At 53.5% G+C, this 13,522-nt stretch overlaps 1 protein-coding gene across 1 annotated transcript in view; it reads right to left on the bottom strand.

Moving 5' to 3' along the window:
* Nucleotides 1–2,619: 2,619 nt before the first annotated feature.
* Nucleotides 2,620–13,522, bottom strand: part of WSCD2 (WSC domain containing 2) — a 118,675-nt gene continuing 107,772 nt past the window's right edge. The window contains exons 8-9 of the mRNA XM_055322692.1: nucleotides 9,256–9,456; nucleotides 2,620–3,015 (exon numbers count right to left, since the gene is read on the bottom strand). Of these exons, the coding sequence (XP_055178667.1) occupies nucleotides 2,663–3,015; nucleotides 9,256–9,456 (554 nt within the window). The 3' untranslated portion in view covers nucleotides 2,620–2,662. The remainder of the gene's footprint in view (nucleotides 3,016–9,255; nucleotides 9,457–13,522) is intronic.

Genomic DNA, 13,522 nt, shown 5'->3' with positions numbered 1-13,522 from the left:
GAGCCCAGAGACCAAGGAAAAGACTCCTCCAGGGCCAGGACTGGAGCTCAGTTTCCAACCAGAATCAGAGCTGTGGCAGATTCAGGCACAGTCCACACACAGGATCAGCATTTGTTTGGGGGCAGGTCTGAGTTTCGCCTACGACCCAGGCTGGAGTGCCATCAGTGACTTGGGTCAAGACTTGGTACATGTGGGGCCGAGGTTCGATGTGGGGATGGAATCGATGTGGGAATCTGTAGGAGACCAGGATCATGGATCAGCAGGTGTTTAGAATCAGGGCTCCACTGTCACCCAGGATCAAGACTCCAGGATTGAGGCTCCATCTGTGACCAGGTCAGACTTGGCTTGAGACTTTGGCAGGGGACTGGTGAGACCTCCTAGATTTCTGAAGCCAACACAAAATCCCAGAGGAGAAAGACCCTGCCTTTGGTCCTGGAGCAGCCTCCTGCTCTTCCCGCTTTCTGAGCTCTTCTTTCGCCCTCCCTACTTCAGAGAACCCAGGACTGGGGTGCGGGGGGTGGGGAGGTGTCCTCACCCACCCATCCTGAGCAATCCCCCAGGATGGGGAGAAGTCTCTCCCTCCCCTTCCTCTGCCTGTCTGCACTTGGCTTATCCTCTTCCTCCCCCTCCATACTCCACAAGGCAGTATGGAAACGCTGGTCCCTCCCGGGAGACAAAGAAGCCTTCTCTTCTCCCTCGTGCGCTTACTGGCTTCCCTTCTGCACAAATGCACAGCGCCCCACACCCAGGGATGTCCCTTGCACACGCACACAGAAGGGAACCCCCTCCATACAAGCACACACCCACACAGGGGCGTTTACACCACACCCCCGCACAGACGCACACTTGCCAAGGACAAGGCATAGGCAGGAGACACCCCTCCACAACAGGCGCCTTCCTCGAGCCCTTTCCTCCTCTTTCACACACACAGGCACGTTGTACTTCCCAGACACAAACACAACTACCTCCCCCCAGAGCAATTCTCTTACACTCACACAACGCTCTACCATGTGCTAGAATAAACAAAGTCTCTTTTTAATGACGGTGTTGACCTGAGGAATCTTCAGACAGAGGCCTGTGGCCTGAGGTGACCACTAACAGAACTGGCCCAGGTGGTGGACCTGGAGTCTCCGGGGGACAGACCTCGAAGTAGGAGGGGAGGCCACGCCCTGTACTGCTTCTCAAAAGACTAGAAATTAGCCTGGGGGGAAAGAAACATGGTACAAAATACATTCAGCAGCCCCTGGCTGGGCCCTGGGGGTGGCCTAAATCCCACAGCTGAGGGGATCAGGGAAGAGAGCCACAGGCGCAGGCCCTAAGCCCTTCCCTCTGCGTGGCCAGGCGCCAAAGGGCAGAATGTACTAGTTATATTCCTCTTAAAAAAATATATCTCTTTACACTCGCCTTCTCCGTAGTCTCTTGGGTATTTGGAAACGAGCATTTACCTGCACCCAAGCCTACTGGGGGGCTGCTCCAGACAGAATAGCAAAGATCTGTGACCTATGGCTTTTGCATCTACATGGTGGCAAAGGTGCAGGTGTGGGCCGGATGCGAAGCCACTGGTATCCAAGGTGGGGGTGGGGTGGGCAAAGATGTGATCCCCAATCAGTGCTTTCTAAGACAGAGGATTAGCGACCAAGGTCCTTGAGAATCCTTTGGTTTGAGGTCTTACCACCAAGGGAGCAGGTTTTGTGTGGAAATGGAATAACCATTCTCTTCCTTAAAGAACCATCCCAAGGGAAGCTGGCCCCACTGGACTATGACCAAGGGAATGGTCCAGGAAGGTAGTGGGGGTCTCTTTTGGTCATGGTCCAACCTGATGTGGAGCACCCCTTCTCTCTCACCCGGACAGCAAAGGACCCATTGGTAGGGGTCAGAGGGCAGTGTAAGATCAATGCATCGGGCCCCACCATGGAGAGAGGTCACTGGGGCTGTCAATCTTAGGATTTGGCATGTGGCTGGCCATCCTGGAGTTAACCATTGGCGCTTGAGGAACCCCTGGAAGTGGGATCGAAGATGCCAAGGTCCCCTCATGGCTGCAGCGGGGGAAGAAGAGCACAGAATTCTGGCCCTCGAGGTGGTCAGGCAACCAGATGGTTTCTCAGGAGCAGTGTGACCCATGGTGGTGCCAGTCAGCACACTGGGAGCACCAGTGCCTCCGCACCCCACCCAGAACGTCAGAAGCCTTTCTTCAGACAGAAGTGTCCTGAGTCCACGTTGGTGCCAGTGCCTCCCCAGGGCAGAGGAGAGAAGGGCAGGCTGTGGACGCTCAGCCCAGGAGGGGACACAGTCGGGGTCCATTTCCTTCTGCAACAGTCCCCCTAGCTCTCGAATCAAGATCCTCGACCCCAGCAGTGGGGCTGCCTGGTCTTGGGGATGCCATGAGCCCTCCCTCCCACAGGGCGGGGGTGGGTAGGGACACGGGAGACAGAGAAGGGTCCATGTGGTTGCAACACCCCAAAGCAAAGGCCCCCTCCATCTCCAAGGGGGGCCGTGAGTGGGGTGGGGAGGGCCCAGGCAGGCAGTCTCTCCCTGGAGCTTCCTCTGTCATGCAGGAAACTCACTGAAGGCCCACAGCAGCTGGGGGACTGTCCTCAAAGTGGAGAGGACAGAGGGGTGGGGGTCCCCGGCCCCTCCCCCCCGCCCCCCCCCCCCCGACGCATCATCTGGGGTAGTAGTCATCAGGGACGCCCGTCAGGTTCCTCCCCTTGAGGGCCGCGTCCACCACCTTGATGTAGGCAGAGATGACCTTCTGCATGTCGGCCGTGTAGGGGTCGTACTCGAGCTTGCGGAGGCCGGAGCGCTTGAAGTTGCCGTCCTTCTGGCTCTCCACGCACAGCAGCCGGTCCTCCCTGACGGCCACGCCCAGCAGGCTGACCATGCGGCCCAGCTGCACAAACAGGTCCTGCTTCAGGTCTTCAAAGTGAACCACCAGCACCTTCTTACCAAACCTGAGCCAGTCCAGCGTGTGCGTGGCCCACCACGGGGCGTAGTTCCTCACAAACTCAGGCCACTCTGCAGAGAAGAGGCAGGGCCCAGTCAGAGAGGGGAGGCACTCAAGGGACCAGGGTCAGATGGTGGTGGGCACACAGAAGTCAGTGACTGGCAACAGCCTTCACTCCTTCGAGGCCCTGGCGGCCCTGGCCTGGCCCGATTCCTCCCCACCTCCTGGCTGCTGCTTCTATCTGGAACATTCTGAGCCTTGCCTTCTCTTCAGGGAGAACAGTTAACACTTGTCGGGTGCTTACTGCATGCATGTCCCAGACTTCTCCAAAAATGCATATTACTGTATTTTATATACATTTATATTAACCAAGTAATAATACTAACCTAGTAAGTCACTTCTCATGACCGGTATCATCATTTTCTTCACTTAACAGAAAAAGTGAGGCACAGAGAGGTCAAGTAATTTGCTCCAGGTCACACAGCTACTCAGGGGCAGAGCCAGGATTAGAAATTGAGCAGTCTGGCTTCAGACTATCAAGCTACTCTGTGCAGTAATAGTTATCCTGCTTGGTAATGGGATCTATGCACAGGATGGTAATAGGACATTTGTATAGAGAAGTGGATAAAAGCACAGGAGGTTTGGGTGGGGGGACGGGGTAACTGAGCGATGGGCATTAAATGCACGTACCTGATGTAAGTCATATGCAACTGATGACTCATTAAATTCTACCCTGAAACGAATAATATACTGTGCTAACTTGAATTTAAATTTAAAAAATAGTGACTTGCCCAGGAACAAACAAAATCCTAGAAGGGTTTTAGCATGGCACCCCGTACCCAGTAGGGGCTCAGCAAACGTTGCCAATTGTTATTCCTGCCATTACTCTGTTCTGAGACAGGACATCGTTTTCCCAGACTCAGGCAGGAGGCCAATCTTTGGGCTTCAGCGTTCCCCCTCTAAGCCCCCTCATGTCTGTTGAAGGTCTCTCCAGTAGACTGGGCTGGGGGTACAGTTTAAGTTAGATTATCTAGACTGTCATCTTTGCCTTACTGTTCTACTTTTTATCATGTGTATTTATATTTTTGCAGTTTATTACCTTACCATGGTAAACTGGCAGGGGAATCATCACCAACATTGAGAAGGTGTGTTGGGATGCTCTGACTTGAAAGGCAGGCTACAAAAGAATGTGGGTGATTGCTTAGGGGACCCCAGAGAGAACCTCAAAGAGACACCAGCCAGCCCTGGAGCTGCTGAAATGGACAGAACGGGGAGCTGGGGAGCTGCAGTGGATGGGGAGGTGGGGTGATCACTGATGACGACGGGAAGGGAGAAAGGGATTCTGAGCCCCTGCTGGACAGTCACAGGGCAGGTGTTCTGAAATCCTGAAGCCAGACCCACTGCTTCTCACAGAAGCAACCCCACCCTGCACCGTCCAGAGGGATGTGCTTATTGAAGGAGGGTCTGTGAGTCTCCCAAGCCGGGTTAGGGGGTCCCAGCTGGTTAATAACCAAATCCTCCTCCTTTGCTGGTGATGGGTACCCAAGATCTCTAATTCTAAAGACTACCCTGAAAGGAAAGGGCTGCTGTTGACCCTATATCACCAGTGAGGAAATGGGAGGCTCAGAGAGGTAAGGTGACTGGCCCAAGGTCACACAGCCAGGCAGCAGCATCCAGATCAGACCTGATTCCAGGTCCTGATCTTTTCCTGGCAGCAGCAGCCTCACCCCCCTACATCCCACTGTCTTACCCCCAGCAGGGGCTCAATAAATGGTGGTTGAACTAAATTGGAATCCCCCACCGCCAAACTGTGACATGATAAAGGGCTCCTCTTTCTTTGCAGAACACATCAGACCCCATGGTGAGGCTCCTGCTTCCCTGTGCGCCCCCAGACCACCACTGCTCCTTGGGAAACATTGATGTGGGTGACAAGGAGATCCTTCATGCTTACGGTAGATGATTTACAATGGTATCTGGCTAATTGGGCCCACACTGTTGTAATGGGTTAAGACCAGATGTATCTGAGTGATTGGAACATATAGCATGTATATGTTCTGTTGTAATTTTTTTTTTCAGAATCTCTGTGTCACCTCAACGCATTCCTGATGGCTCAGGACACCTGTTGCCTTTCTAGCAGAAGCCCAGGCGGATGAAGGTGGTACTGAGTCGCCTGGTAGCACACGGATTGTATTTTTAAGCTTGGCCATTTCTGACCAACCTCAGATATTTGCTGGAGGGGTGAGGGTTGCAGCTTGGAGGTCATAATGGAAGAGGAAGAACCCGTCTGCGTGGCAGTCAGGGTCCTACAGAGGGTAGCCCTAGCCTTGGGTGCAGATGGGCTGCAGAGGGCACAGCCCCCTTGCTGACTGCACACTGCCCTGGGATGGGAGTGTACGGTGCCTGAGTCACTTCACATTTTCTGCTCCCAAGCAGGAACTGTGCTCCCAAGAAGCTTGGAGAGTGGGGATTACCAGCCATTTTACACACAGGGCGGGGGGTATGGATAAAGGAGGCTGGGAGACCTGAAGCCAGTTGTTCCAGGCCACACTGTGCTTGCCCAAGACAGGATTCCAACCCAGTTTATCCAGACTGAGCCTGGCTCCTGCCTCCTGGCAAGCCCTTCCAGAGCTCCTGTTCCGATCAGCTCCAGCTCCTAGTTGAGCACTGCTCGCTTTGGGTGTTAGTCTACAACTCAGGATCTGTTCATGGCTGACTTTGGGTCCTACAGAGGGTAGGTACAGACTGTCCGCATTCACAACCCCCTTCCTGTCTCCATTAGCTGTGGCAGCTTGGGAACTCCAGTCTGTCTCGAGACTCAGTTTATCCACTGGCAAAATGTACTAAGACCTACATCCTGGCCATGCAGATAGAATGGAAGCAGAGGGGCAAGGACTGTGGCAGGCGGCCCCTGGGACCCAGGTGGTGCTCACTAAATGCCAGCTGCTGTCACGAGGATTCCTGATGGTGGCACCCTGGTGTCACAAAGATGCCCACCCCCACCAAACCCAGCCCTACCCCATTATCACTGGGATCAGAGCTCCCCAGGCTGCTTTGGCAGCAGCTGTTCACCTACCCCACCGATCCCTCCCTGGAAGCTCCTGAACTTCGCGGAAAAGAAGGAGGAAAAAAAAAAAAAAAAGAAACCCTCAGAAGTCCTGATTAGCACAGGATTCCTGGTCACTGATCGCTGCCTTCAAACTGGGTCATAAAGAAGCCAAGCCACAGACCACAGAGCACGAGCACCGGTTCCACCGGAAGGGTCACACAGGTGCGCCCCGCAGGGCACCCCCCAGTCTTCATGCTCCCTCTTCTTGTCCAGAGGAACCAGGGCCTGATTAATAGCTTAACTGCGCTTAATTCCCCACAGAATCATTAAACACCGTCTGTTTCATTAAACAGATCCAGGACAATTCACCTTGTGTAATCAGATCACATAAAACTTTGCTTTGGCCCCACTCCAGGGAGATTGTAAAATTAACGTTAAAGAACCAAAAAGGGGGGGGGGAGGATTACAAGAGCAGTGCCCCAGCTCTAAATGGAAAGAGGGCACAGGTGGGGGTGGGGGGGTGGAGGCACTCAACTGCTAGGGGAACTCTTTTTAGGGGGTGACCTTCACACACTAAGGCAAAGCGCACATGAGGCTTCACTTCTCTGAGAATCTTGTTCAAATGCAGATTCCTGTTCAGAGAGCCCGAGGGCAGAGATGTGCTTTTCTAAAAAATCTTCCAGCTGATGTGGAAGCCACTGCTACACAGGCCCTGCTCTGTGAGCGGTGCAAGCAGCAGGGGTTGAAAGCAGTGGTTCTTAAACTGGAGCATGCGTCAGAAACATCTGGAGGGATTGGTAAAACGCAGATGGCCCGGCCGCCCTCCCAGAGTTTCTGCAGGGTCTGGGGTACGGCCAGAGGATTTGCATTTCTAACCAGTTCCCAAGTGATACTGCTGTGGCCGTGGCTGGTGCGGGCAATCTAAAGCAAGGGGCTCAAACTCCAGTGTCTACAAGGCAAACAGAGAAATGGATTTTTTTGGGGAAGGCTCCCAGGATCCTTCAGACCTGGGTCAGGCCTGGGAGGGGATGCAGGGAGAAGGCTCCCCATCCCAGACTACTGTGGGGCCCCCGGGGCCCCTGCTAGGAGATGCGGGTGCTGGAACCTCCTCTCTCCCGTCCCTTGCAGCCTCATGGTACAGCCTGTCCCAACACCTTCCTGATCTTTGATTTTAAAGCTCCCAGCTGCCTTGAGTAAGGAAAAAGAGGCAAGGTAGCTCCTGGGAATTAGAACTACCTGAACCTGAGACCAGATGCTAAGCCAGGAGAGAAGCTGTGAATTCATCACAAAGTCAGGGACATCCCCAAGCTAAGAGACAGCCTGGTAGCTAATGCCTGGGTTCAATCCCAGTTGGGTGAAGCCTGGCGGAGGGTGGGGGCAGGGGGGCAGCTTAGCCACATAATTGCTCCCTTCCTGGGATGGTTTTCTCACCTGTGCAATGGAATGCCACCAGGACTGGCACCCTTTCTCATCTCCCCAGGGACTTAGAAGGTTTAAATGTCCTCATGAATGCACAGAGCTAGGAGCTTCCCAAGTGATTTCCCTTCCCTTTTCTCCGGGGGCAGCAGGAGGCCTGGGAGGCAGAGAGCCCGATTCTACTCCTGCCACCATGTGCCCAAATGACCTGGGAAGGTTCCCTGCCTCTCTCTGGGCCTGAGTTTCCCCATTAATCCATAGAGGATTAATCAGTGGTTCTTGGTCCTACCTGCACCCTAGAAGCAGTGAGGAGCTTTAGAAAAATACCGATGCCCAGGTTCCACTGCACCAATGGTCCTGGTCCGGTGGGATTTCCCCACGCCCCTCTGGGGATGCTGATACGTAGTTGGGACTGAGGACCACTGCAGTTGGTCACCCCCAGGTCCTTTCCAACTGGGCCAGAGAAGTCTCTGCTCTGGGCAGGCCTCTGCCACATGCACCTGTAGACTTCTCAGCCTGGCCCTGAGCAGTGGTCATTTTCAACTACAAATCTTCTGGGAATAAATGTCACCACCTAAGCTTCTACCCTCTGAGAGGGGAGTAAAGCAAGGGGAGAAACAGAGGACCCCCTTGACTGAACTAGGAGCCCAGGGCACAGCTGGCCAAAGAGGCACAAGGGTTGTGATGAATGAGGTCATTAAGTACTGGACTGCTGCATTAACACCATGCTGTCAAGCTCCAGACCTCTCTGGGGTGGGGCCAGGGCTTCAAAGCAGTTTTAGGAGGGGTAAAGTGGAAAGCACCCCTCAAGGCTGAGCCTGAAGCAGCCTGGCTCCCAGAGGCTAAGGTGAAGAGAGCTCACACGTACAGAGCACTTACGGGACTGGGTGATCTTACTGATCCATCAACATTTTGTCCGATTTGTTATCATAGGGCTGTGGTTAAGGGCAGGAGCAAGACTGTCTGGGGACAAACCCCAGGTCCACCACCTCCTTTTGGAAAAGCCTCTTCACCTCCCTGAATCTAGCTTGTCCCATCTATAAAACAAGGTTCATTATGGGGTTTAAAGACTCTCATTACAGTGGTGGAGATGTGGATAATAGATATGGGGTTCTGAGAGCCAGAGGGGTCAAAGATACTCAAGCTGATAGAAGTTGGGTCTGACTCCAGAGCTCTCACCATTATCATGGGCCACCGCTCTGGAGTGAGACATTCATCCCCAAGGCTGTCATCTACTAAGTGCTGGAAATGAGTCTCAAACCCCAATCGTATAAGATTCGCTGCTTAAAAAAAAAAAATGCAGCTTGTTAGCCAACACTGTCACTTCCCAGGTGTGGAACCTAGCACAAGTCACTGAACCAGAGTTGTTAGGGATGGTGCATGGAAATGATGCTCTGCGAGTTCTTAGGAGCTCCTGAGTGACCTGGCCATCAGCCCCTGACTGTGGGTTGGATTCAGGTCTCCTGATTCTCAGGAGAGGGCTCTAGAAACTGTTTCCATTCATCCCATATCAATTATGTGAGGGTCTCCATCTCCATAAGGAGTCACATTTACTGGATTTGTTTGTAAAGGGTTAAAAATTCTCAGAGCCCCATAATTATTGCTCCCGTTTTATAGATGGGACAAGCCTAAGTTCAGGAAGGTAGTGGTGGGGCTGGGGTTTGAACCCAGGGAGTCTTGCCCTTGAGCCCGTGCCCTGGATGGCTGCGCTATGGCATCACCCAGGCTCCCAGCAGGTGCAGCTTGTGGGGTGGCGTGCCACGGCAGGGGGCCCTTCTGGATCCCTGGCAGCAGACAGCACTGGCTGCTCCCCCACCTCCCCTGCACCCGGGCCCGCCCCTCCCCCTACCTTTGCCCTTCCAGTGGGCATGCGCCGCAAAGCCCACGTGGCCGCCGTACTTGCGGTTGAACTCTGCCATGAGTGCCTTGTAGGGGTTACGGATGAGTAGGATGGCCGCATCGAAGGCCTCAATCTCCTTCTGGCCGCTCTCGTGCGTCTTGATGCAGATGGTCCTGCCGCTGCGCCAGTGGTCCCGCTCGCCTTTGAAGCCTTCCCAAAGTGGGGGGGGGAGGGGTACGGGACGTCAGCGCAAGGAGGTCCGGAGTCCAGGGCACTTCCCTGGGCCACCCAGGAATCCTCCCACGTTCATGCATTTCCCCCCAGATGTGCGGAGCACCTACTGTGTGCCAGGCACTGTGCTGAGAGGTGGCGATAAAAATCTGCAAGAATATCCATGGCTCTTGCTGTCTTTGGGAGCCAGATTATGCAGATCATGACATAAATGAACATAACAAACCCCTAGTGCTGCAGAAGAGGCATAGATTTCTTGCTCAGGTGCCCCAAGAGGCACCTGACAGTGATGCACTGGAAGAGTCCTCTTTGCACGGAGTCTACACCCCTGGGCATGGCTGCATGACTCACTTTGGCCAGTGGAATGAGGACAGAAGCAGGTCTCTATTAAAGACCCAAGGTGCATCATGTTTGTTCTTGTGTGCGCCTGCCATCACTGTGAGAAGGACATGCGCTAGAAGGCTGTTGGTCCCAGATGGTGACTTGTGGAACAGACATTGATGCCACAGGCAGGCTGGTGCTGAGCAGCCCAGCCAGCCAAGCCAAGATCACTGATCTGCTCAGCGTCATCCAGAAAGGTTTCCTGGAGGAAGAGGTGCTTAAGCTGACTTGTGAAGGATGAGGAATTTGCTAGTCCCAGAGAGGAAGGAAAGGGTGCTGGGAACAACAGATGCAAAGGTCCTGGGGTGGGTCAGAAGAAATATGTTATGTGTGTGACAGCTGAGAGCAGAAAGAAGGGAGTGTAAAGCTGGATCAGATTTTAGCAGTTGTGATGGAGTGTTCAGACCACAAAGATTAGGCAGCCCTGAAAAGGATTTAAGCAAAAGAAAGCGGGACATGATCGGATTTTCATTTCAACAGCTGAGGAACTGAGAGAAATTGTGGGTGGCCGCAGAATGTTTCTCTGGTGCCAGTTGTGTGCTGGACACTGGCCTGAGCCTTTTATGTAATTAGGCAACTCCACGCTTTCAGTGATCCTCAGAGATTTTATGGATAAGGAAACTGAGGCACAGATCAAAGATTTTGCCCAAGTTACAGAGTGAGTGAGAGGCAGAGCCAAAATTCAAACCAAGCTACCCAGGCTCCTGAGACTGAGTTCTTGAGCTTCTCGCTCTCACAGGAGCTAAGGCACTTGGATGGCATCTTGAAAGCCAAGTAGAAATGTTCTGGGACTGGGCCTTCAAGATACTGGCTGTGTTTCAACTCACTGTTATTTCTTTGGGTCTCAGTTTCCTCCTCTATAAAATGGGACCATGCTGCTTTTACTTCACAGGGCTGTTTGAAAAGTCAGTGAGGCACCTAGGAGGACTTAGATCAATGGCTGCTCAACCAGAACAAGTCTTGGGGTGACATTGTGGACCAAGAAGCCAACGTGCTCACTTTTTCTCGCCTTACCCCTGCACAAAGGTTTCTGAGGCTCTACACTTTGGCTTTTAAGGTGGATTAAAATGAGGCCAATATGGTACCTACTCCTGTCCCTGGAGATCAGGTTTCAGACAGGTATAGCACCCCCCACACCCACCCCACCAGGGTCACAAGGTAGAAGAGCCAGGAATGGACTGTCATTTCCAGAGCCAGATTCCATCCTGGCACTTGCCAAGTGAAGCTGCAGGAACCAGTCTAGCCCCGGCCCATGCCCACAAGGAAATATTAACCCACTGCCTTTGAGGCCCATGGACCATGCAGTGTCATGCGACAATGAGGGATGGGGTCTGGAAGCTTGAGAACAAGCCTGGGACACAGATGTTTACCCACAAGGTGGCACTGGATACGATTTCATGGCATGCAATCATGCATTCCATCGGCAAAGCTCCTCATGACGCAGACAAGGAACTTCCCATCTAGGATTGTGTTTTATCTTTGTCAAAATGCATTTCGCCACGAGCATAGCAACAGAAAAACACATGTGGGGGTTACAAAGAATGCATACAGGTTCTCAGAGAAGAAAAATAAACAGAAACAGAAACCTGGCAGAGTGGTCAAACTAGTCTAAGTCAGCTCTCAGGTCACATTTCTCTCTGTTACGTGATGGAGTCAGCCTAGCACGGTGTTTATCAAGATACAAAAACAATGCACATAAGAAAAGACCTGCTCTAGATTCCAGATTTGGGTCACCTAAGAAGTTAGTTTGTAGGGTCTGCTGGAGAAGTAGGGAGGTGGAGAAGATTTAGAACAATGCCTCCCAGGGAGAGGAGTTCTATGTCTAGGAAGAAGCCTTTAAGCCACCTGGGATCCACCTGCCTGTGGAACTGGGAATGGTGGCTGGAAGATCCTCCAGGGAGGGCCATCTAGGTGATTACACAGCCATCAGGGATGCAAGCACAGGGCCAGAGCGGAATTGCTGGCTTCCACTGCCAGGGGGCCCCCCTCCCCTCCTCCTGAAACCAGGACCCAGCTCCTCCATTGCATCAAGGGGGAGAATTTAAATCCCATTACTTTGAGGGATCATCACACTAGCAGTTTATCTGGGGCACCCATGTGAGCTTCAGAAACTCTCAGGAGCTGGACAACAGTCCCAGGCTTTGGAGAAACGAACTTGTGGATTCAGGGCCACAAGAGGAATAAGATATACATTCTCCTTCCCCCTCATCCTCCATATGACAGTTGTCAGTGCACTTTGCAGCTAAGGAAGCCAGCATGGAAAAGGGCAGGGGCAAAAACCCCACATTTCTGCATGCCCTGGTGTCTACTGGGCAGGAACGGCCTGCTCCTGGTTCTGCACATGGACACTCTGCAGGCTGGTGGTCCTCCAGGGGTAATGGGGTTGATTTGGGGGCCGTCCTCAGAAATCCTTGTCCTGTATCAGTGGGGCCGAGAGGCTGCCTCATCAATGTCCTGGGGCATCCAGGGCCCCCAGGAGCCTAGCAGGGCTTTGGTCAACTCCAGGAAGTCAACCCAGCCCCTCCTGCCACAGAGCTGGAGCCTGCACTCGGGGCAGTGGGGTCCCTGAGATGGGGAGGGGGACAGGGTGAGAGAAGAAGGGGATCCCGAGAGAAGTAGACACAGAAACAAAATAAGGAGAAAAAGACCAGAGGCACAAGGAAGGAAAAAGCAGGAGACGAGCCAGCAAGACCAAGAAAGAGACAGACAGATAGATGGACAAAGACCCAAGTCACGTTTTACAAAGGGCCATCGTCTCTGGGTAAGCGGCAGGCAGAGCTCAAGTGGTACAGACGCTTGGCCTGCGGGAAGGGAGAAGCCACCCATCCAGACATGCCCTCTCCTTCCCCCCTCCCTCCCTCCCTTAGCAGTCCCTTGGAGGGGCAGCCTGCTCAGGTGCAAGGAGAGAAGGTTGCAGAGGAAGTGCCAGGCAGTCCATCAGACCTAGGAGGGCCCTGGGGGTCACCCACCCAACACCAGCTTGTTACAGAGGAGGAAATCCTTTCAAGCTGGGGGTGGGGTGGGGGAGGATGCACCCCCACTTATCCAGCTAGTTAGTGGCAGGGATGAGGGAAGAAACCCTAAAATACTCCAAGCAGCAGGAGTACCTGGAGCATGGGCTCATCCTACAGAAACCACCCTCTCTGGGCCATCATTGAGGCCCCTCACCTCCAGTCAGCGGGCTCTTGATGTCGTTGTCCCCCCGCCCCCGTCCCCTACTCCCCACCCCTGTCCCTGCAGCTGAAATCCATCTGAAGTTCTGCGGCCAGAGGAGTATTTCCCTGCCTGGCCCATGGCCTCAGGATAATGGGGTTCAGGGCCTTTGCCTACCCAGCTCAGGCTGCTCCTTCCTGCATCACTGCCACAGCCCTCACCCCTCCCACGGTCCAACACGCTGCCACCAAACCCTGTTGTTGACCAACTGCTCTGTTTCCTCCTGCTGCTCGTCACATCTCCGCCTCTGCCTGGGGCTCCCTCCACGCCCTTCGGGTGAGTCCTGTCCACTTTTGCACACCCCTGCCCCAAACCAAATCACAGAATATATAAAGTACCCACCCCGTTGCATCCCTGGACTCATGATCCCATTGCAGACATTCAATAAGACACCCACGATGCTTAGCATTGCTAACTGTGACAACGATATATTTATAACAAGGGCCATGAC

Source organism: Nyctereutes procyonoides, unplaced genomic scaffold (assembly GCF_905146905.1).
Source record: "Nyctereutes procyonoides isolate TBG_1078 unplaced genomic scaffold, NYPRO_anot_genome, whole genome shotgun sequence".
NCBI classification, from domain to species: domain Eukaryota; kingdom Metazoa; phylum Chordata; class Mammalia; order Carnivora; family Canidae; genus Nyctereutes; species Nyctereutes procyonoides.
This window is presented reverse-complemented; position numbering and strand designations above follow the sequence as displayed.